Source organism: Microcaecilia unicolor, chromosome 1, assembly GCF_901765095.1.
Source record: "Microcaecilia unicolor chromosome 1, aMicUni1.1, whole genome shotgun sequence".
In the NCBI taxonomy this organism is placed as follows: domain Eukaryota; kingdom Metazoa; phylum Chordata; class Amphibia; order Gymnophiona; family Siphonopidae; genus Microcaecilia; species Microcaecilia unicolor.
The window spans coordinates 542,503,666-542,527,151 of record NC_044031.1 but is presented as its reverse complement, the minus strand read 5'-3'; the positions used below and the strand labels follow the sequence as shown (position 1 = coordinate 542,527,151).

The 23,486-nt window shown below is 42.0% G+C and overlaps 1 protein-coding gene across 1 annotated transcript in view; it reads right to left on the bottom strand.

The window, feature by feature from the left end:
* Window positions 1–3,353: 3,353 nt before the first annotated feature.
* The window catches only part of ESRP1 (epithelial splicing regulatory protein 1), a 205,518-nt gene continuing 185,385 nt past the window's right edge, over window positions 3,354–23,486 (bottom strand). Inside the window, 3 exon segments of the mRNA XM_030216735.1 lie at window positions 3,354–4,417; window positions 18,838–18,956; window positions 20,988–21,032. Of these exon segments, the coding sequence (XP_030072595.1) occupies window positions 18,873–18,956; window positions 20,988–21,032 (129 nt within the window). The 3' untranslated portion in view covers window positions 3,354–4,417; window positions 18,838–18,872.

The following is a 23,486-nucleotide window of genomic DNA, read 5'->3' as shown; positions in this document are numbered from 1 at the left end:
TATATATATATATATATATATATATATATACACACAGAATTGGTTATTGATTATAGTTTGCAGCCTTTCTGAAAATGCTTGTACAATTTATAATGTTAATTGTTTGATGTATTTTTGATCTGCTGCACTGTTATTATTCTGGTTATTATGATAATAAATAAAATTATTTGAAAAAAAAAAACTGGTTAAAAGATAGAAAACAGAGTAGGTTTAAATGGTCAGTATTTTTAATGGAGAAGAGTTGATAGTGGGTTTCCCCTGGGGTCTGTGCTGGAACTGCTGCTTTTTAACATATTTATAAATGATCTAGAGATGGAATAACTAGTGAGGTAATTAAATTTGCGAAGACACAAAGTTAAAGTTATAAAATTGCAAGAGGACCTTACAAGACTGGGAGAATGGGCATCCAAATGACAGATGTCTTTTAATGTGAGCAAGTGCAAAGTGATGCATGTGGGAAAGAGGAATCCAAACCAAAGTTACATGATGCAAGGTTCCACATTAGGAGTCACTACCCAGGAAAAGGATCTAGGTGTTGATATGTTAAAACCTTCTGCTGTGTGTGCAGTGGCAGCAAAAGAAAGCAAATAGAATGTTAGGAATTATTAGGAAAGGAATAGAAAACAAAACTGAGAATGTTACAATGCCTTTGTATTGCTCCATGGTGCGACTTCACCTCAAATACTGTGTGCAGTTCTGGTTACCGCATCTCAAAAAAGATATAGTGGAATTAGAAGAGGTACAGAGAAGGGCAATGCAAATGATGAAGGGGATGGGACGACTTCCTTATGAGGAAAGGCTAAAGCAGCTAGGGTTCTTCAGCTTGGAGAAGAGATGGCTGAGGGGAGATATGATAGAGGTCTATAAAATACTGAGTGGTCCTATTTGTTGGGGTAGAAGTACTGTGTGTTAGTTTAGTCACATGGGGGGAAAATATCAGACATTCATACGTGATGATGTTAACTTTTCTTCTTAAGTTTTGAATAAAAATGATTGAAACATAAAATACTGAGTGGAGTGGAACAGATAGATGTGAATCACTTGTTTACTCTTTCCAAAAATACTAGGACTAGGGGGTACACAAAGAAGCTACTAAGTAGTACATTTAAAAAAAAATCAGAGAAAATATTTCTTCACTCAATGAGTAATTAAACTCTGGAATTCATTGCCAGAAAATGTGGTAAACAGTTAAATTTAGCAGGGTTTTAAAAAGATTTGGATAATTTCCTAAAACAAAAGTCCATAAGCCATTATTAAGATGGACTTGGGAAAATCCACTGCACATTCTGGGATCTTATCAGCTACTTGTGACCTGGATTGGCCACTGTTGTAAACAGGATACTGGGCTTGATGGACCTTTGGCAGTCTGTCCTAATATGGCAATGCTATGTTCTTATGGAATCACGCACTGCCATTTTGAAAGGTGGCTATGTGGAGGCAGGAAAGATATGAAGGGGGGGGGGGAATCCGGGAGATGGGGCAGGCAAGGTCCACCAGAGCAGTGGTTCTCAAACAAGTTCGGGGGGGGGGGGGGGGGGGATACCAAGCAGTCGGGTTTTCAGGATATCCCTAATGAATATGTTATGAGGCAGATCTGCATATCTGCCACCTCCATTATATGCAAATAGCTGTCCCAGCACTATGCCACCAGGGACTTTTTTTTTTTTTGGGGGGGGGGGGGGGTGTGAAGGCAGTGTCAGCTGGAACTGGCTAATTCACTATTCAGAGCAGATGCAGAGAAGTGTGCTGAAGAGCACAATAGTGGGGCTTTGACACCAAATCACAGCAGCCTGGCTTTGGTGATTTGAGATGAAGAGCGGTATTTCACTTCAGATCACCAAAGCCAGGCTGCTGAGTAAAATCTATATAATTCAAATGGTATTGTCTTGAATCTTGTCTTATCTAGCATTATAGAAGATAACATACAAGAACTCCTGGTGACCATATTAAATTAAGGCAGTTCCCTTATTCTTACACATTGGCCTTATGACATCAGCCATGGTGAAAGCTGCTCTGCAGCTATTGGCTGATGAACTATAAAATGAGCCGAATTTGACTCATTTTGTAATCTATGGCATAAGCGAAAATTTCTTACTTTAGGCTAGTCATATTAAAAGTATGCAGACAAAAGTATTTTCTAAATATTCAGAATATGCACACATGTTTATACACAGGCATGCATCCATGCTAGATGCTAGGCAGATGTAGGCTCAAGCATCAGAGACCTTTGATCTAGAAACCATCAGAAACCACTACCAAGTATTTCATGCACATTCAGACTCTGAAGTGAGCTTCTGGAGATAGAGGTTACTATGCACAAATGGGATTTTCATGTTGGCCAAATGAGGCAGTTTAATATTCCAGATTCACTTCTAACACATTCTGAACTCTCCAATTAAAATATTAGGATTCTGGTGCGTCACTTAGGAAGTGACATTGTTTGACACCACCACCTTTTTTGCCTGATAAAGGCTGCTTTTGAATGACATGTTCCAGAAATCTGCATTGCAGCAAAATTACCTCTGTACACCAGAAGGCCACATCAGCTGATGTCACAGAATAAACGATTCCTAAACCAAGAGTCAATCCCCTAAAAAAAATATATGGGCATATGCCAGAAACGTGAACCACACAAAATAGAATTTTTAATTAATAATTTGTGAAGGGGCACACAGAGGTCAGTATAGGCTGTATCCACAACCGAGCCGATTTTCAGTGAGTCTAGCCGCAAAAGCGTCTCACTACCAGGCTCTATACATCATAATATACTCTCTTCAAAGTGTTACCCCAATTTTTGTGTGTGAATACACCACTACAAACTTAAAGTGAATAAATAATGAAAAATTGTAATACCCGCTTTTGGCATGTGTCCAAAATGATACGTAAGGAGAGTACTCCTCTGAACTAACAAAAACAACTCAGATGGCTCAACTTTTGAACCTATTCGGTTGTAACAAAGTCTGTTACAAAATTCTATTTCACGTGGTTCATGTTTCCGGCATATGCCCTTGGATCCCTTGTTATGGGAGATATATATATATATATATATTTTTTTTTTTAGGGGATTGACTCTTGGTTTAGGAGTTTTGATAGTGTCTTTCCCTCGGATTTCTCCTTACACAGAATAAACAATGACATCAAAGGCACTAACATCGAAGTCACACTTCATCCTTCAGTAGCTATATTCAATGTTAAATTACCTTTTCCAAATAAAATGTCATTCACGGCTAAAACAGCACAACATCTAGACGATGCCCTAACTGGCACTTAGGATCTGATTCACTAAAGGCTTTTCATATTCTGTATCTTAAAGTGTGTGTGTGTGTGTGTGTGGGGGGGGGGGGGGGGGGGGAGTAAATTAGGCCCTGAGCTCTCCATTTGGTTAATGTTTCTTTCTTTCAAAAGCACCACGTTAACCACATACTCTGATTGAAGGAGAGTATGATTTAGTCACTACCAATGTGTATATTGAACAACCACTGGCAGAATCCTGAATTCCATCATTTTAGACACAATCCAGTATAAGTTGCTTATTATCCACTCCAATTGGCACCTCATTAGGAGACCCCCTTCCATTACACATCTTGGAAAATGTTTACACACAGGACCTACTTCTGCTTATAGTCACAAAGTTCTCAATTGCTTTAACAACAAACTTATCATATAGAGCACTTTTCACTCAAACTGGATCCATGTCTTGTTTACTAACTGAGAAATAGCTGCAGCCACCTCAGGCAGAAATACAGGCTTCTGGAGCCCAGAGTCAGACGAAACCTTCCAAAACAAGCTGAGGGGAGAAAAATCCTGGAAAGACGGCCTTGCAGCACACTTAGAAGTACATATTTTAATTTATTTTCTCATACTGTGCAGCTGCTCTGTCTTTACAGCCATGTCCGTTTAGTGCCTGACAAGAAGCTAGCTTCAAACAACCAGGCAGCTATTTCTAGATGCTATAAGACAGGCTTGGTTGAATTGGAGTTAAAGGGTATATATATATTTTTACATTAAAGAAAAAGTACAGAAAAATATATATAAAAGTTGGCAAAAGCACTAAAAAGGTCCAAATGTTTTTGAAACAAAAATTATCTTGTGCATGTCTCATGGAACTGCTGGTACTATTTTGGCACTATTGTGCATTTTACTTATTTTCAAAAACACAGCCATTTTCAGCAAGTACAAAAGCACCAGAGCCTACAAGATGTAAGGTTAACAGTCTTCTGAGCACAATTTTCCCAGCACACCATAAGTGGGAAAATGAGGAGCAGCTCTGAGGTCCAACGCTGGATTTTCAGCAAAAGGGCAATCTCTGGTTCTTGACTCAGGTCAGAAAGTAGGCTTCCAAGGTGCTTCCAGTTGCTCTTTGCTTGGATGAGTGTTGGGACAGGAGTGGGATCAACACACCCTCATCTGGCTGCCTGTAAAGTTTTTAGAAGCATTAGAGGGGTCAGAGAGAAGAAAGGACAAAGTGGACATATAATCCGAGATACTGTTTTTGCTGCTTCAGTACAAAGAATTCCTACTGAGACTCAAACAAGTAAAACGTGATAAGATGAAATACTAATGAAAACAAATGATCACCTTGATGTTCAACATCATGTTCTCGGTAATATAAGTTCACTTTTCCTAATTAATCCACTACACTGGTTGTTTACATCACAGAGAGGCATATTTTCAAAGCACTTAGCCTTCCAAAGTTCCATAGGTTTCTATAGAACTTTGGAAGGCTAAGTGCTTTGAAAATATGCCTCAAAGGCACTGCTAAATGTTAACCAACCGGAAGCACTAGGGGGACATTTAATATTCTTTTCAACAAAATGCCATTTGTTTATGACATAAATAGAATCCATATTTATGCATGAAATAAGGTGTTTATTTTCACTTGTCACTCAGTAATGCTTTCCAGAGTTATCTGGGGGCCTTGCCATCCATGGAGTTCACCTCAGCTCTTCTGCTCATTCACAAAATTATAGCACCTGCAATGAACTAACCATTAACCCTCCCTCCCCCAGCGTTTTCAAAAGATGCTGACCGTCACCAACAAACTTTGACTCAGAGATTCAGTACTGGACCTAATTCAGGCACTGGCACTGCATATCCAGGTCAAAGGTGGCTACTATGATTTATCCAGCTTCCTGCAATATTCAGACTGGTATCTAGGTATGTTTTCAGCATTTATCTCCCACATCATCTTGGTGCCTCGCAAGTTCCACCTCCCGATGAGCTAAGGCGAAACAAGGCATCCTGGTCGAGGTCTCCTATGCTGGAGAGTTGTGTAAATTAACTCCTGGGCTACTTTTTCCAGAATTTTGAAGTTTATACCACAAGGAAGGGACCTTTGGAGAAACTGTCACCATCGCAGTTTGCTTGGGATGCTCTGCACAACACTGGAGTGAATTCAGGACTACATTTTCTGATTTGCTGTACAGTTTGAGTTCTTTTGCAGAACCTTTTTAGATTCTGGCTGGCTCTAATGCTCCCTGCACCTTTTGCAAATTTTGTTTGTGCCTGGTTTTTTGGGCAACAAGGGGTTTTCTCTGTGAAGTGCAATGTTAAAGCCAGGGAGTTTTTTTTCCAGTGTGTTCCTTTTTTTCAGGCTAAAAACTGTGATAATACTGAGACTGCACTAAGGATGGTAAATATGATATATACTTACAGCCTGGAGCTTTGAAGTTTCTTTTTTTTCAATGCTGTTATATATAGTGATGCAGGGGTCACTTGCAGTTAGCTGAACATTACACAATTTTGTTGATTAATTTTGTCAGTGTTTACTACCCTGTTGATATATTTCTGAATCCAGGTAAGTGGTCAGATCAAATTAGGTCAGGCTTTTTACTATTTTAACTTTATCCAGGCACTTACTTGGTTAGTGGACCAGGTACGTGCCAATTCTGTCCCTGGACCATCTCAGCACTAAATGGATAGTGGTCACACTGTGTGGTTAAGTGGTATTAAAAATCCAGGGATGGCCCGTTCACCATGATTTATCTGGGGAGGTGCCTCTCCCACCTGGTTAAATTGTTTTAAATAGCTACACACAAAACTACCAGATGTTATTCAAAAATTATATCTTGACTTGGATAAACTCAAATATCAAAACTATAAAACATACGAGTATGAAATAATAGTTTTTAGTTTTTTTTTTATTATCCACTAAGAATTAACTTTATTTCTTTATGCATTCTTTTATAAATTGTCATCAATATTAGATTTTTAATTTAAATATTTTTAAATTTTGAGTGCTCAGAAATAAAAAAAATTGCACATATATCAAAAACTAATAAATCCTTTGTCTATCACAGCACTTCTTTCAATCTCAGTTGCGAATTGTCCATCTCTAGTATAACAATATCACTCCAAGCATAGAAAGTTGGCAACAGCAACTTATCTGTCCATGAATTTATCCATTAACTGGATCTCTTCAGTGAGCCAAACTCCACAGGCTGTGTGGACTTCCTCTAGTGAGGGTGACAAACGCATCAATTTAAAAATCCCAAAAGGAAGACTGGTTTCACTATAGGCTTCATCAGGGGCTAAATCAGCAATAAATTGGAGCTGGGTGGGAATCACTCTGCTTATTGCTAGTTTACCCTAATCAGTCAATTATTCTAATTAGAACAAGAGCAACTGGTCCGACAAGAGGGGGAGCTATTTTAGATCTAGTCGTTAGTGGAATGCAGGGCATGGTATGAGGTAACAGTGTTGGATACACTGAAAAACAGTGATCATAACTTGATCAAATTTGAGCTGATATTTGGAGTAAAGTCACTAAAGAAATCTACTGTAACAGCAATTAATTTTCAAAAGGAACTATGACAAAAAAAAGGAAAATGGTTAAAAAGAAGCTAAAAGGGTTGGCAGCAAAGGCTAGAATTTTAAATCAGTTGTGAACGTTGTTTAAAAATATCAACTTGGAAGCCCAGACCAGATGTATTAAAATGTGAAGTGAAAGAGGCTATTAGAGCCAAAAGAGCATCCTTCAAAGAATGGAAAAAGGAACTGAATGAAGAAGATAAGAAGCAACATAAGCACTGTGAAGCTTGAGTCAAAGCATTGATCATGTTGGCTAAAACTGAATATGAAGAAAAACTTGCCGCGGAGACAAAATCTCATAGTAACACATCAAAAGCAGAAAGCTTGTGAGAGAATCTGTGGGACCGTTAGATCATGAAGGAGCAATAGGGGCAAGGCCATAGTGGAGAGACTGAATGAATTCTTTGCTTCAGTCTTTACGGAAGAAGATATAAGACATCTACCTGTACCGGAAATGATTTTCAAGGGTGACGATGCGGAGGAACTGAAAGAAATCTCTATGAACCTGAAAGATGTACAGAGCCAAATAGACAAGTTAAAGGGTGATAAATCACCTGGACTAGATGGTACACACCCCAGGGTACTGAAAGAACTCAACATGAAATTGTTGTTGTTAGTGATCTGTAACTTGTCTGTAGTACCTGAAGATTGGAGTGTGGCCAATGTAACGCTGATTTTTAAAAAGGATTCCAGGGGTGATCCTGGAAATTACAGACTGGTATGCCTGACTTCAGTGTCGGGGAAAATAGTGGAAATTATTATACAGAAGATGAAAATTACAGAACACAGACAAACATGGCTTAATGAGACAGAATCAGCATGGGTTCAGCCAAGGGAAGCCTTGCCTCACCAATCTGCTTCATTTCTTAGAAGGCGTAAATAAGCATGTGGATAAAGGTGAGCTGGCTGATACAGTGTATCTAGATTTTCAGAAAGCTTTTGACAAAGTTCCTCATGAGAGACTCCTCAGAAAATTAAAAAGTTATAAGATAGGACGAAATGTCCTTCTGTGGAATAGGAATTGGTTTTTGGACAGAAAACAGAGGGTATGGTTAAATGGCCATTTCTCTAAATGGAGGAAGGTGACTAGAGGACAGCTGCATGGATCTGTACTGGTACCAGTGATATTTAACACTAGTAAAAGAAGCCCGTTTCAGAGCAAATGAAACGGGCGCTAGCAAGGTTTTCGTCGCCAACACCCTCCTCCCTCCCTGGCCAACCCCTTCGTTGTTCTGGCATTGCTCCGCCCCCAACGTCATGATGTCAGATGCGAGGGCGGTGTCCGGAGCGATTTCCCACCCCTGCCTCCCTCCCTCCCTGCCAACCCCTTCATTGTTCTGCCATTGCTCCGCCCTCGAGGGCGGGGCCCGGAGCGATTTTGGTGGCTTCACCACCACGAACCTTCGAACCTTTTTGAAGGAAGTCAGAGCTTGGCTTCACTGACGTCAGTGTCCTCAGAACGTTGAGGGTGAGTTTTATTATAGTAGATATTTATAAATGATCTGGAAAACAGAACCACAAATGAGGTGATTAAATTCGCAGATTACACAAAACTATTCAAAGTTGTAAAAACGCATACGGATTGTGAAAAATTGCAGGGAGACCTTAGGAAACTGGAAGACTGGGCATCCAACTGGCAGATGAAATTTAAGGTGGACAAATGCAAAGTAATGCACATTGGGAAGAATTACCTGAATCATAGTTACCAGATGCTGGGGTCCACCTTAGGAGTCAGCACGCAAGAAAAAGATCTAGGTGTCATTGTAGACAATACATTGAAATCTTCTGCCCAGTGTGTGGTGGCTACCAAAAAAGCCAACAGTATGCTAGGAATTATTAGGAAAGGGATGCAAAGTAAAACCAAGATTATTATAATGCCTCTGTATCACTCTATGGTGCAACCTCACCTCGAGTATTGCGTTCAATTCTGGTCCCTGTACCTAAAAAAAGATATAGCGGAATAAGGGGAGGATCAAAAAGTGTGACCAAAATGATAAAAGGGATGGAACTCCTCCCATATAAGGAAAGGCTAAAGAGGTTAGGACTCTTCAGCTTGGAAAAGAGACGGCTGAAGGGGGATATGACTGAGGTCCATAAAATCCTGAGTTGTGTAGAAGGGTGGGTAAAAGTGAATCGATTTTTCACTCTTTCAAAAAGTACAGACTAGGGAACACTCAATGAAATTACATGGAAATACTTTTAAAACAAATAGGAGGAATTATTTTTCATGCAAAGAATAGTTAAGCTCTGGAACTCGCCGCTAGAGGATGTGGTAATGGCAATTAACATATCTGGGTTTAAAAAAAATTTGGACAAGTTGCTGGAGGAAAAGTCCACAGTCTGCTTTTGAGACAGACATGGGGGAAGCCACTGTTTGCTCTGGGATTGGTAGCATGGAAGGTTGCAGCAATTTGGGTTTCTGTCAGGTACTTGTGATGTGGATTGGTCACTGCTGAAAGCAGGATATTGGGCTAGATGGACCATTGGTCTGACCCAGTATGGCTATTCTTATGTTCTTATGGATGTTTTATATTTTTAAATACGTACCCCTAAATAATTTTTCCAATCAGCTACCCTATTTGAATGGAACACAACCATCAATATGTTCTCTTTCCTGAGCAGGGAACACTACACCCTGAGAAAACTCCATATCTGACAGGGTTTCTATAAAAATGATATTCACAGGCGTGGAATAAACACCGAAACCTTCCCAAATTTTTTTTATTAACAATGCTTCCCTCCAGTTCAACGGAGCAATAATTCAACACTTATGGCATCAGATCCCAGGGCTCTATATAGCACATCCAGTGGTGGCTCTCTCAATACTACCTGGCTAACAATGGTTTAGAGACTTTTCCTCCAGGAACCTTTTCTAATTATCTGATTGGTTCACACAGCTATAGCACTATATCCTGGTTTCAGGCAAGATAAGGCTATCAGAGGAGATGAACACATGCGTACAAGCTTAGGCATGCCAAGAATCAATGACAATGTCTGATTATAGACATGATATTAAAAGTTAAATTATGAACAGGCTATACTGGTTAATATACCTTTTAGAGAACCAGGAGTTCTCAACACAGTCCTTAGGCCACACCCAGTCAGGTTTTTGAGATTTTCTTAGGACATGCATTATGCATGTATTCCTTTCATTTTAAGGAAATCTCTCTCTTGAAAACCCGACTGGTGGGGGTGCTCCAAAGACAGAGTTGAAAACCCCTGTATTGAGCCAATTAAAAAAAAAAGTGCAAATGGGAAATTTGTGACTCAGGCTGGCAAAAATCCCTGAAGTTCCTTTGGCAACTCTTCCTATATAAGGGGCCCTTTTACTAAAGGGTTGCCGCGCGGCTGCCTGTGGTAGTTCTGCCTCCACCATGTGCCATTTCCGGCACTGCTGGATTTTTAAAAGAAATATACCACCAGGGTAGAACGGTAGCCCTTACCCTCACACCTCAATGAGTGCAAGCTTACTGCATGGCCATATGATTTCTCTGGCTTTTTACCCACTGCAGTAAAAGGCTCTGGCGCATGGCAAAAAAAAAAAAAAAACAGCCACCGCCGCTACCACAGGGCCCTTTTTATCACGGCTTGGTAAAATGACTCCTTAGTGAAGCACTACAATCACTTCCGGTCTCTCTCATATTATATAGCTACTTAGTACGTTTGGCATACCACCCTTCATTACAGGACATCAAGGTGGTTTACACTAGAACAGTCAGGTGATATTCAACACGACAACAGGAACAAAAGTTATAACTGAATGCTACAGAGAGGGCAGAAACAAAAGGGACAGACAGGGGGTATCAACAGCAACTACGATCCAGATCCTCATCCTCCACAAAACGCAAGGCAGAATAGACCAGTTGTCACCTGTTTTCAAAGAGTAACTGAGCTCTGCATTTCTCAAACTTATGCTTTGCTCAGTGAAATTAGATAATAATGTATAAAGAAATCACAAAAATACCCATCCAGGGCTTTCTACCTGGCAGTATGTGGCAGCACTTACTCTGACACTTTTCCCCTCAGGCTGCCTGCCAAATTGCCTCCCAATACTGACCCCCAGATCTAAACCTGAGGGCCTGGCACCCCTTTCTCCAGTATTCTGTCACCAGGGCTGGCTTAGAAAGAGAGGGAGGTAGAAGGGCGAGGGAAGAGAGAAAGCAACCAGGCACCCCAGAACTCTGCAGCTACAAGGGGGCCTGCTTCCCCTTGCATGACATTCATCTTTCTGGTCATGTGGTTGGGCAACAGTACAGAACAAAAGCTTGAAAATGGGAGAAGCACATGCTAGGCTGTGCCTGTCCAAATATGGTAAACAATCTATGAGCAAATGCTGCCATGCTTAGACAGGCCCAAGGCACTTAACCAGAGACCCTTTCTGTTCCACCTCCAACCCCCCCCCCCCCCACCCTTCATATGTTTGCCTGCTCCAATCCCAGTGCACAGGAAGGCAGGAAGAGAGACTGGTAGCAACAAGTGATGCTTACAAGACGCTGTTCTCACCTGCAAATAGCCATAGCCTACTCTCTTTCATCACCAATTAGAAAAGGTGCAGAGAAGGGCGATGAAAATGATAAAGGGGATGGGACAACTTCCCTATGAGGAAAGGCTAAAGTGGCTAGGGCTCTTCAGCTTTGAGAAAAGACGGCTGTGGGAAGATATGATAGAGGTCTATAAAATAATGAGTGGAGTGGAACGGGTAGATGCGAGACGTCTGTTTACTCTTTCCAAAAATACTAGGACTAGGGGGCATTCAATGAAGCTACAAAGTAATAAATTTAAAACAAATTGGAGAAAATGTTTCTTTACTCAACGTGTAATTAAACTCTGGAATTCCAAATTCGTTGCCAGAGAATGTGGTTAAAGGTGGTTAGCTTAGTGGGGGTTTAAAAAAGGTTTGGACAGCTTCCTAAAGGAAAAGTCCATAGACAATTATTAAAATGGACTTGGGGGAAATCCACTGCTTATTTCTGGGATAAGCAGCATAAAATGTTTTGTACTTATTTGGATCTTTCCAGGTATTTGTGACCTGGATTGGCCACTGTTGGAAACAGGATGTTGGGCACAATGTACAATTCCCCAGAACTAAAGAAAAGACCCAGCAGCCCAGGAAGCTCGCTCCAGGGGCACTGGAACAGGAATTGCCTCTGGTAAGGCAGCACTTCTGGCTCTGATTACAAAAGCAGCCTACCGCCTAGAAGTGAAGGGGAGGAGGGTTGTAGTGGGGATTTCGGGATCCTAAAGGAGAGGAGGAATGCTGGCTGGGAGTGGAGAAGAGGATGGGGTGAGGGAAGTGAATAGGGAAACTGCTGGACAGGAAAAAGGAGAGAGCAGTAGAGGATACTGCTACAGCTGTCTGGTTAGGGAAGGGGAATGCTGTATCCAGAGTTGGAAGCTCTGCTATTCTTGGGGGGAGGGGGGGGGAGGGGGGCAGAGATGTTGCATTAGGGTCCAAAATGTCCAGACAATAAAGGTAGTAAGCAGCTAGAATGTGTCAGCTTCAGGAATGCAAATGTACTTCTCTGATATCTTCGTATTTTGCACAGCACAGGTCATACATTTCTCTTTATTTCTATAGTTCTGAACTGTATACGCAGCCTGGCTTCTTGGGGTTTCCGGCTCAGTTTTTGTAGTAATTAATATGTAAAATTTTATGTATGTAACAGCTGTAACCCACCAAGAATTGTGGGACAGAAATTGTTTAAATAAGTATTTCTAATTTACGATCATGTAATCTGTATTCAGTGATATGTACTCTTGATACGTGACTGAGCGAAGGAATTTGGCTAGTGTATAGTTTGTTTCAAGGACCCATAGCAGTCCAAGTTATTTTGCTTTTCCAATAGGTGTTTGCTATACTTCTAAACAAATGGTAAAACACATAAAACAGAAAGGAACTTGCTCATATGTAGGTTCTATGGCCAGTTGCAGGGGCCAGGGCTACCAAGGGGGATGGGGCCCTGGGCAGTCATCCCAATTTCCCCAGAGAAAGTCTACATCCAAATACTGGCACCACCCTGCCCCCAGGAAGAAAACCATTCACGCCATCTAATCAAACAAAATGATCTTAATATATAAGCATCGAATAGCCATTATGTTAAAAAGCACAGTATTATCAAAGTCATGTAACTGTTTAAAGTTGGCTTTTTCATCAGTTAAAGCAATCTGTTTTAAGTTTTTATTCTCTAGATCTTTTATATTTTCCGCAGTTCATTTGTGGAATGATTTACCTGCAGATTTGTGTTTGTTATCAAATTTATTTGCTTTTAGAAAGGTTTTAAAAGCACATTTGTTTTCCAATTAACTAGCTAAGCTAATACTAGTTTTATTTTTTTAAGTTTATTGTTACATCCTGGTGAAATGCATCAGTATCTCTTTATGTTATCCAGTGGCGTTCCGTGGTTGGCTGACACCCGGGGCGGATCGCCGCTGCGCGCGCCCCCCCCCCCCCCGGGTGCAGTGCAACACGGCGGCACCCCCCCCCCTGGTGTGAAGCCCCCAGCACAGCGCCTCTCACTCCCCCCCCCCCTCGACAGTCCCCACCTGCCTACCAGCTGAGCTCCGTACACCCGGCACCTCAAATCTGCAGCGCTGCTGACTGTAAAAGAAGAAAATTGTCTCGTCGTTGGCCCTTCCCTCAAACTGTGTCCTGTCCTCTGATGTAACTTCCTATTTCCTCGAGGGCGGGACACAGTGAGGGAAGGGCCAACGACGAGACAATTTTCTTCTTTTACAGTCAGCAGCGCTGCAGATTTGAGGTGCCGGGTGCACGGAACTCAGCTAATAGGCAGGTGGGGACTGTCGGATGGGGGGGGGGAATGAGAGGCACTGCGCTGGGGGAGTCCACACCAGGGGGGGTTCTCTGCCACACCGGGGGGGTGGACTGAACACCCCCCACCCGTTGATACCCAGGGCGGACCGCCCCCACCACCCCGCCCTTGCTACGCCACTGATGTTATCTTGCCTCAAATTCTGTAATTGAAGATTTGGTGGGTTATAAATCCCATATAACATAATATTTTACTCAGGGTATGTGTAAAGGAATTACAGCAGGCATTTCATACATTTGTATACCATGACCATCATACAGGACCATACCAAGGGCTATGTGAGTAGTGTGGCTACATAGGATCCAAATATGAAGGTGAACACTGTCTCCTCTCATTGGTGTTGGCAAAGCGGAAAAGGCAGGGGAACACCAGTGGGCCAGACATATAGGGTACAACTATAGCTTGAGACAGTCCTGCCGTCATATTTTATGTTATTGCATCTCACTTTGATTGGATTGGATAATGCTTGGAGGCAAATCCAGAGCTGTTTAGACAGCAGGCAAAAAGCAGAGTTGCTTACCTGTATTGGGGGCTCTCTGTGGACAGCAGGGGAACTGAATCACAGGTTAGGTTTGTTTGATCTGGGTGATGTCATCCTATGTTGTCCAATACAGATTGGCAGCCCTCCTGAGAAGCTTGGAAGAAAACATGTGTGAGGGTTCATGACTTACTAATGGCTACCTCCTATCCTCAGTCTGTGGCATCACTTGAGAAATGTTCAGTCTGAAGGAAAATGGGTGAGAGACTGTGAAGCTCCATTCCTGTGCTGCCCAAGAAGAATCCTCAGGTAAACGACTCTGTGGACGAGGATGGAGCCACAGGCTGGATGATTCCAAAGCCAAGGGTCAGTGTATTTGATGACCGAGTAGAGCGGGTATAGGTGGAAGGTAGTTTTGAATGAGGATACCCTAGCTGAAAGGGTCCGAGCAAAAAATTCAGGTAATCAGATTTTTCAGCAGTAGCTGTCCACACACTGACTGTATGGGAAATCGAGTCCAAGCTATATTTAATAAAATTATGAAAGATAACCAAATGGCTGCTTTGCAAACATCCGCTCAGATTCACCACAGTAGTAGCCTTAGTCCAAAGGTGGTGAATATAAGTGTGCCCTGGCATCTCTTCACATGCCTGATAACAGAAGTCAGTACAATCTGAAATCCATCTGGATAAAGTCTATTGTTACTGCATGGCCTGGTGCACTGGAATCACATAAGGAACAATAGGGAATCCCTCCTAATCTTGTGGGTAGCTTTCAAATTACTAAAGGAGTGCTGGTCTTTAGTCCAGCATATGCATGGTAGTTTCAGCTGGATCAGTCTGTGGTTTCAGACGGAAGATTGTTAAGGTAGAAGTCAGAGACTACCTTTGGCAAGAAATTGAGATGTGTAAAAACAATTTTGTCAGGGAAAAACAAGTGTAAGGATAATGGTATATGAGGGCTAGCAACTCGCCAACCTGCCTAGGAGAGGTGAAGGTTATCAGAAACGCTTTCTAGGAGAGAAAGCAGAGGGAAGCGTTGGCTAGGGGTTCCAAAGGAGCTTGAGTAAGCTGAGTAAGTACTAAATTTATGTGGGTGGAGGGGTTTTGCTAGATTTTATATGAAATTTTCCTCTCAGAAATTTTGAGTAAAAGATGAATGGAGACCAACTTCCAATCCATGGGTTTGTGAGAAGCTAAAATAGCTGAAAAGTGCAAATGTACGGAGTTTACTTTTAGGTCTGAAGTACAGGAAGTAATTCATGAGGAACAAAATTGGACAGGTCAGATGAGTATACCAGAAGACAAAGTACTTCAGTTTACATCTATAAAATCCTCTCATTGATGGTTTCCTTGAAGCACCTATTTTGACACCAGTAAAGAGGACATTAGCCTGCTTTTAATTCCCATGCAGTCAGAGATAAAGCTTCTAGGTTGGGATGAAGGAGGTGACTCCAACCTGCTGAGTCACGAGAGATGGATTAGCGCCCAGATCAAGAGGATTTTGCTCAGTGTCAGCAGCCCTGTAAATCACAGTTGACAAGGCCAGAAGGGAACTATGAGGATATGTCCTATCTTGAAGGAGGATATGCTGCATGATTTGACAGAAGTGGAATGGGAGGAAAAGCATAGAGGTGTTCTTGACTCCATGGGATGCTGAAAACTCATGAGATAGTCCATGTTTGGCTGATCTCCTGCAGTACTGTAGTGAACAATCAATAGTTTGCCCCAGCTTTGGAAAATGCTATATACCACTGCATTCCCATAAGACCACTTCTACGGGTCTGACAGCCAAATCTGTCTGTTCATTGGTATGCTGCTTGTAGGTTGGCCGCCATGGAATTGATAAGATTCTGTATGTTGACCGCTTTGACAAAGAGCCCAAACCTCCCTGTTTGTTGTATTTGGTCAGTATTGATACAGATTACTTTGCTCTGAATCCACTGTGGAATGTCCTCTAAGGTCATGAAAAATGACATGGAGATCTATTAAACTGAAGTAAAGTTTGCATTCTTGAGACAGAGGTGGAGATGTGCTCCCAACCCTGTTGAAGCAGCATTGGTGATTAGACGATTGTAAGGGTCCTGCTGGAAAGAACAATCATTCTGCAGATTTTCATGTGAGCTCTACCCATTGTAACGCCTTCTTCATTTCTGGTGCTACTTTCAGTTTCTTAGTCAGTGGCAGGCACGGTTGGTTCCACTCTAGTTTTAAATGCCATTGTAGAGGATGCATATGCAATCTTGCCAAGGGTAGAATATGCACAGAGGCTGCTATGTAGCCAAGAGCTCTGGAGCTAACTGCATTCAAGACAACCGAAAGGACAAAGTGGCTGAAGTAATTGGCAGATATGCTTGGTCTTGCTGAGTCATAAGACATGCACCTATAAACAAACTTTTGCAAGGAGGATAGAAGGATTTCTGCAGATTTAACACCAAGCCCAACTTCAGCATGAGGGCCTTGATAATTTGACAGGACTTGTGTGCATCCTGAGGGGATCTGGCTGAGATGAAAATGTCATTAAGGCAAGAAAAGATGGAGGCTCCCATTTAAAAATACACCAAAGTTGGGGCCAGACATTTTGTGAAAACTCTGGGAGCCAAAGAAGGATCCGAAGGGAAGAACTTTGGATTGATAATGCTTGCCTCTCATCAGCAAGAATTTCCAACAGCAGGGATGAATAGGGGATGTAGGTGTATGCATCCAATAGATCCAAGGGAGGGGAGGCAGAAGAGGCTATGGCCTATTTTATTTCTCATAGCCTCTGTTTTTGTATGTATGGTTGTCAACGACTAATGCTGCACTTAGCTTCTACTAATATAAAGAGACTGGAGAAACTGGAGGTGGATATTTCTTCCCATCAAATCTCCATTGTACCTTACTAGTTTTTCTACGTCAGTAAAGACAGCTCACATGCTGAAAAACTATGGTGTTTGTTAAGAGATGGTATCCTTTACATCATCTGTGAAGTTTTGTCTCTGAGGCATGGAGCTTCCACAGGTTAGGTATGTAGATCCTCCTGAAGTCCTCCTGACACACAAAGCCAAGCTGCTCTTCATGCTCCTATGATTCTGGCAGCTGTAGGAGATGCTGTGTCATAAGCATCAAATGTGGCGTGTAGGAGGTGATACTGGAGATTTTGCAGTACAGGAAACAGATACTGAGTGAATGCTGGGCAATGAGTTTTTGCAGTTGGTACATGGTATCACAGAAATTTAGTATATAACTGCAATAGACCTTTCATCCTACTGTGTCCAGGTAAGTCTTTTTGAGTCACTTCCACTAGAACTGATTGATGAGGTATTGAGAGAATGCATGACTCAGGGCTGCCTGTACTTTGTAGTTAAAATCTAGTTTTTGGACATGTTAGATATTGATACAGGCGTTTGCCAAACCTTCAGTTGAAGATCATAAATTTCTGGTGAACTGAAGTGGTTAATGATTCTCTAGGTGCATCAAATGACTATAGAATGGAGTTAAAGACTTCCTGATTATGCAGAATGCCTGCAAAGATATGGCTACAGCTTTTATTAATTTGTGAAGGAACTCTGGATACAAGTTCTCTTCCTGTTGCCCCTCTGTACTTAGGGCACAGGATATGTCACCTTCCTTAGTGGTGAGGGGGTCATTTATACCTGCATGATTCAATTCCCTGGGCTCTAAGGTCTCCCTGGTCATCTAATTCAGAAAGGAAGTCAGAAAGATGCGGTCTAGAGAGTCACAACCAGCACACAAGAGCGTGGGTGAAGGTGGATGGAAGAGTGTGCCCAGGTGATGGTAGCACTTGATTTGACTGAGGTGCTGGCAGGTGCAACAGAGGAGGCATAGGATATGATGCATTCTGTAGCAGCGCTGTGTGTTGTAGGAAATTTGCATGAGTTGGAGGATTGTGGTATTGCCATATTGTCCCAGGAGAGAAGGAAGGAGTCTGTTCTCTAATGAGGGCTAGCATGGAAGTTCCCAGACTCAAAGCAGGTTTTGCAGGGGGTTATACAATATCACCTATAGCCTACTTTTGCTTATGAGTACTGGCTCGGACAGCAAGATCTGCCTGGTTAATGCAGTGTTTATTTTTCTGTTTCTTTTTGTGTTCTTTTGTAGAGGAATTTTGAGTGTCTGGCTCTTTAGCAAGTACCAAAGGAGGAGACACCAGCTACGCAAAATCCCCATGGGACAAGGAGGCATGGCTGCTGCGCTTACTGGGGTTTCCAGCACTGTGGTACAGGATTGTGATAGAGAGGACAGTCACCTCACGGGTCTCTGGCTCAGGTTCCCGAGGAGAGCATTAAATGTCAGCACTCCCATCTATACATATCTACAAGTGCCTGAGATCAGCCTGCTGGGAAACATTATAGTACAGATTTTTTTTTTCAATCTAGTTTATTTGTCATCAGAGCTGTAGTGCACATCTGTTGGGTCTGGCAGATGATATACACGGAGGAAAGAAGGAAACTGATAGCAATGCAGGAGCTCCAATGCACACTCATGGGGACTTTTAAGACTCTTCTGAGCTTTTGACGAGAGCTGTCAATCCAGACCAGGTGATGTGGATGACATCAGCCAAAGAAACCAACCTAACCTGTAGCTCCATTCACAGCATGTCCATGGAGAACCCATCATCTAATATTTCAAGAACATTTAAAGGAGAGAGAAGTTAATGCACTTGAAACTAACATACAGCATTTTGCCCATCACTATTTGACCTCATCTGAGCCTTACCTTTTCCCCCACAGAAATTCTTCCTGTTGAGGGCCTTTAAATACAAACCCATTCTTTAGGGTGGGAGAGCAATGTTCTGGCCTGGTCTTGTGTGGGTACTAGTCCATCCTCAGCAGCATACTATGGTACAAGTTTAAAACACACACAATCAGACAGTATATAACTGGTTTCTTATTACTTCATGAAATCTATTTTCAAGATAAGAAAAAAAAGAAAGCCATATCCCTGCCCTAGGATCTACAGCAGTTCAGTGGCATTAGCTGATGTTACTACAGCACCTCAACCATGGGGAATCACCCTAAGGATTGCGCTACAAAAAGTATTCCAAACATTCCCTACAAAAGGAATTGAGGAAGACTCGGTTAGCAGCCAGTAGTGTGTACATAATGCAGCATGTGGTAATAATGGTGTTTGATAAAAAGATTTAACAGTTTAGAGCCTTGGCATGAACAGTTAATATCAAAATAGGACATCAGAATGTTCACAGAGAATATGCTAAGTTTTTTGAGGTTTTAATATGTAGGATATGCAGATGCATATGTTGTGCCTAGTTTATAAAAGTAATGTATGGGTCTATGTGCCTAAAAGAGCATGACAAAAGCTCCTGTACAAAGGTACCTCCACACTCGGGCGTATATTTGCTGGGAATCTGTGCATAGGCCTGTTATTTATTACATTTGTATCCCGCTCTTTCCCACATACAGCAGGTCCAGTGCAGCTTACATAGTAAAAGAAAGCATCTTGCATGGTAAAGAATACAGTAAAAACAAGGAAATGTAGGAACAGTATTATAAATTGTGATGATCACAACTACTTCCATCGTGTCTCCTCCCTTCTCTCTCTCTTCCCCTTCCATCTACTACCTCCCCTCTCTGTCTCTTCCCCTTCAATCCACCGCCTCCCCTCTCTGTCTCTTCCCCTTCCATCCACTGCCTCCCCTCTCTCTCTCTTCCCCTTCCATCCATAGTTTAATTGACAAAAACATGACCGTGAAGAGTTTTATTTCTTTGTAATACATTTTTATTTCTTGTGTCTTACTGCCTTTTTTTTTTGTATCTTATTCATTAGGCATAGCCTGAAACATGACTTGTTTGTGGTCCTCGAGGACTAGATGTGAATACTAGTGTCACCAGGGAAAAAAAAAAAAAAAACCAAATCTCTAAGGTTTGCTTTTATCAAGAGATTTTTTGCTATTTTAAAGCTTATCAGAAAAATCCCATCAATAACCGGGCTCTAACTACTCCATGTTTGCAAAAATACTAGAAAACAGATCAAGAAAGAACACATGTGGAGCTAGAAAAAGTTTTGCCACATGTGAATTTTCACCTCTACAAAGATGCAGAATGTTTGCTCCCCTTCATCACTCCACAGAGGGAATCATAACTATAATACAAGTTTTATTTTTGGTTAACTCCTTTTCCCTTCAAATTTAGGTAAAATCCCACTTAGGGATGAAGTTCTAATACTGCACATTTTAAACACAGACACGTACAGGACTAGATTCTACAAAATCAGCGTTGAAACCAAATATGCCTAGGCATGTTCTATAAATAGAAGCAGCCTAAATTTCTGCACGGTTTATGGAATACACTGAACACCCGTCCTCGCAACTACATTTAGTTGCAGGCAGTTACACCAAGTAAAACTTAGTGAAAATGCTGACACCTAAAGTACACGCGGACTGGGCCAGGTGTATTCTATAACGATGAGCGTAGATTTTAGAAACACCCACGACCCGCCCATTCCACGCCCCATTTTCAACTATGCGACTTAGAACTTTCCACGCATCACGATATAGAATACGCTTAGACACTTCTGCGCTTAAATTCTAATTAATGCCAATTAGTGTCAATTGCTTAAGTGGCAATTGTCAGCACCAATTGGCTTGTTAACTAATTAAGTTGTGTGTGAAAATCCAGAATATGACTGGATTTGTGTGCACAACTTAAGTTGAGCTATATAGAATCCAGGGGACAGAATGAACAGACAAAAAGTGAGTACCTCAAAGGAAAGTACACGGGAAAGAGAATGTGGAAAAGTCCATTAGGTGAATAAAAATCTGAAAAATCAGACTAAAGTATGGATTGGGGGGGGGGGGTAGGAAAATCCTTGGCTGCAATAATCACATCTAATAGGACAAACAGCAATTACCTGAACTGTGTTTCTGTGCCTACTGGAAGCGGAATCTGGCACAGCCTGGTAAGAAAGCAAAAATGAGAGTAGGTAAATGATGGTAAGCACCCTGAGAACACAGACAGGAGTCTTTGTGACATCTCTCTGCACACTTGGGGCCAGATTCAGTAAATGGCACCTAGAATTAGGCGCTGTTTATTTATTTATTTTATTTGGATTTTGCTCACACCTTTTTCAGTAGTAGCTCAAGGTGAGTTACAGTCAGGTACACTGGATATTTCTCTGTCCCAGGAGGGCTCACAATCTAAGTTTGTACCTGAGGCAATGGAGGGTTAAGTGACTTGCCCAAGATCACAAGGAGCAGCAGAGGGATTTGAACCAGCCACCTCTGGATGTCAAGACAGGTGCTCTAACCACTAGGCCACTTCTCCACTCCGCTGTTACAATCCACGCTAATCTAATACTCTGTAAAGGGCACTCTTGCCCAGAGCACCCTTCACGGATTAGCTTAGTGTGATTCTTGCACCTAACTTTGGGTGTGAGAATTTACGCCTGCCAAAATCTGGTGTAAATGCTCGCACCCAACTGAAAGCAGTTCGTGAAAATGCAAATATTCTATAATATTGGGTCTAATTTCTGGGAATGCCCCTGACCTGCCCATGCCCCCTTTTGAGTTGTGCACTATAAAATTTAGGGGCACAGGGCAAATCCATGCCTGCCATTTAAGTGCTTGTTAACCCCAATAATTGTTAGCACCTAATTGACTAGTTGTTTATATGTGGACTTGGGATCCAGGCAACCTCCGCAGAATCCAGGGATTACTGCTTAGTGATGTCACAGATCTACATGCAACATATAGGAAAACAATTCAATGGACTGAGTTCCAGGAACAAAGCTGCAAGTTCTTTTTTTGTACCCAGTTCAAACTCAAAAGACAACCATTCAATAACACAGATACACAAATACTGGGCAAACACAACAAAAGCAGGCTTATATAATGAAAGCCAGGGCTTTCTTTTAGGTGCTATTCAGTACTGGCACCTTTTCCAGTTCAAAAGTGCTCACACAACTGAGAACTGCAAGACAGAAGTAAAAGTAAAGAGCAGTTTGAGGCCAGTGTTTGTGGGTTCAGCATCTGAAAGTCCTGCCTCCTTCAAACTTAGGAAGTCTGCACAGTGGGGGAGGGACCAATAGATACTTAGCACACACACAGGCTCCAGGGCAAGTGTTGCCAGGTGGACGGTTTTCCCGCCCAATTGCGACCGCTGCGGGGTTGATGATGTCAGAGGCAGGGGCTGATGACGTCAGAGGGGGAGGGCTGATGACGTCAGAGGGGGGCGTGCAGTTTGGGGATGGTTTTGGCGGGGAAAAGTTTTTAAAGCTGGCAACACTGCTCTTTCACTTCTACTGCAGACCTGGGAGGATGGCAGCAGCAGCAGCAAGTCAATGGACTGCAGAGGAAAGGAATCATTGAGGAAATGAGCTGGTGATGGTGTACAGAGCAAAAGGAAGAGAAGGGGAGATAGTGGACAGTGAAGGGAGAAGGAAATAGAGGGAGAGATTCTGGGCAGGTGGAAAGTGAAGAAGAGATGCCCGATGTAGACTCGGGGTGAGGGAAGAGAAGACAGAAGGGAGATGCTGGACATGGATGGAGCTTCTTGGAATTCCCATTCCAGTTTCTCTGTGCACATTTTACTTCTAATTTATGGTTACTTAAGAACATAAGAATAGCCATACTGGGTCAGACCAATGGTCCATCTAGCCCGGCTTCCTGCTACCAGCAGTAGCCAATTCAGGTCACAAGTACCTGGCAGAAACCCAAATAGCAGCAACATTCCATGCTACCAATCCCAGGGCAAGCAGTAGCTTCCCCCATGTATCTCTCAATAGCAGACTATACATTAACCGCGGTTACCACATTCTCTGGCAGGGAATTCCAGAGCTTAACTATTCTTTTCCCAATAAGAGGTGTGCTGGGTTTTTAAAGACTGGTGTGATATTTGCAGTGCTGCTTTTTCAGATACTCTGCATCTGGTTGCAGGGGATGTGGCTACTGTGGGCGAGAAGTCACAGTCACCCCCACTTCCTAAAGCTCATCCTATATATAAGCACTGGCATCTTTTTTTCTAGAAAAAAAAAAAAGCGCAACAATCAGTTACAGCACAATACCTATAAACTTCTATTGGGGGAGGGAGGGGGTTGAATGCTGCTGTTTTAGGTTAAAATATATGTACTGAATTTGTGTGATTGATTTAGGACAAGTCGTTCAAAAATAAATTAAAAATAAAACCTTTTTTGCCATTTAGTTTTCCTGTTTCTAGCTCTTCAAAATAATAAAACACACAAAAGATAATGAAGCGGCTGAAAACAACTTCCAGTAGGATATTTAAAATGTATTTGTTTGTTTAGATTTGACTCATGACTTTTTCAGTTGTAGCTCAAGGCAAGTTACATTAAAGGATAGTAGGTATTTCTCCCTGTCCTTGGAGTGCACACAGTCTTAAGTCTGGACCTGAG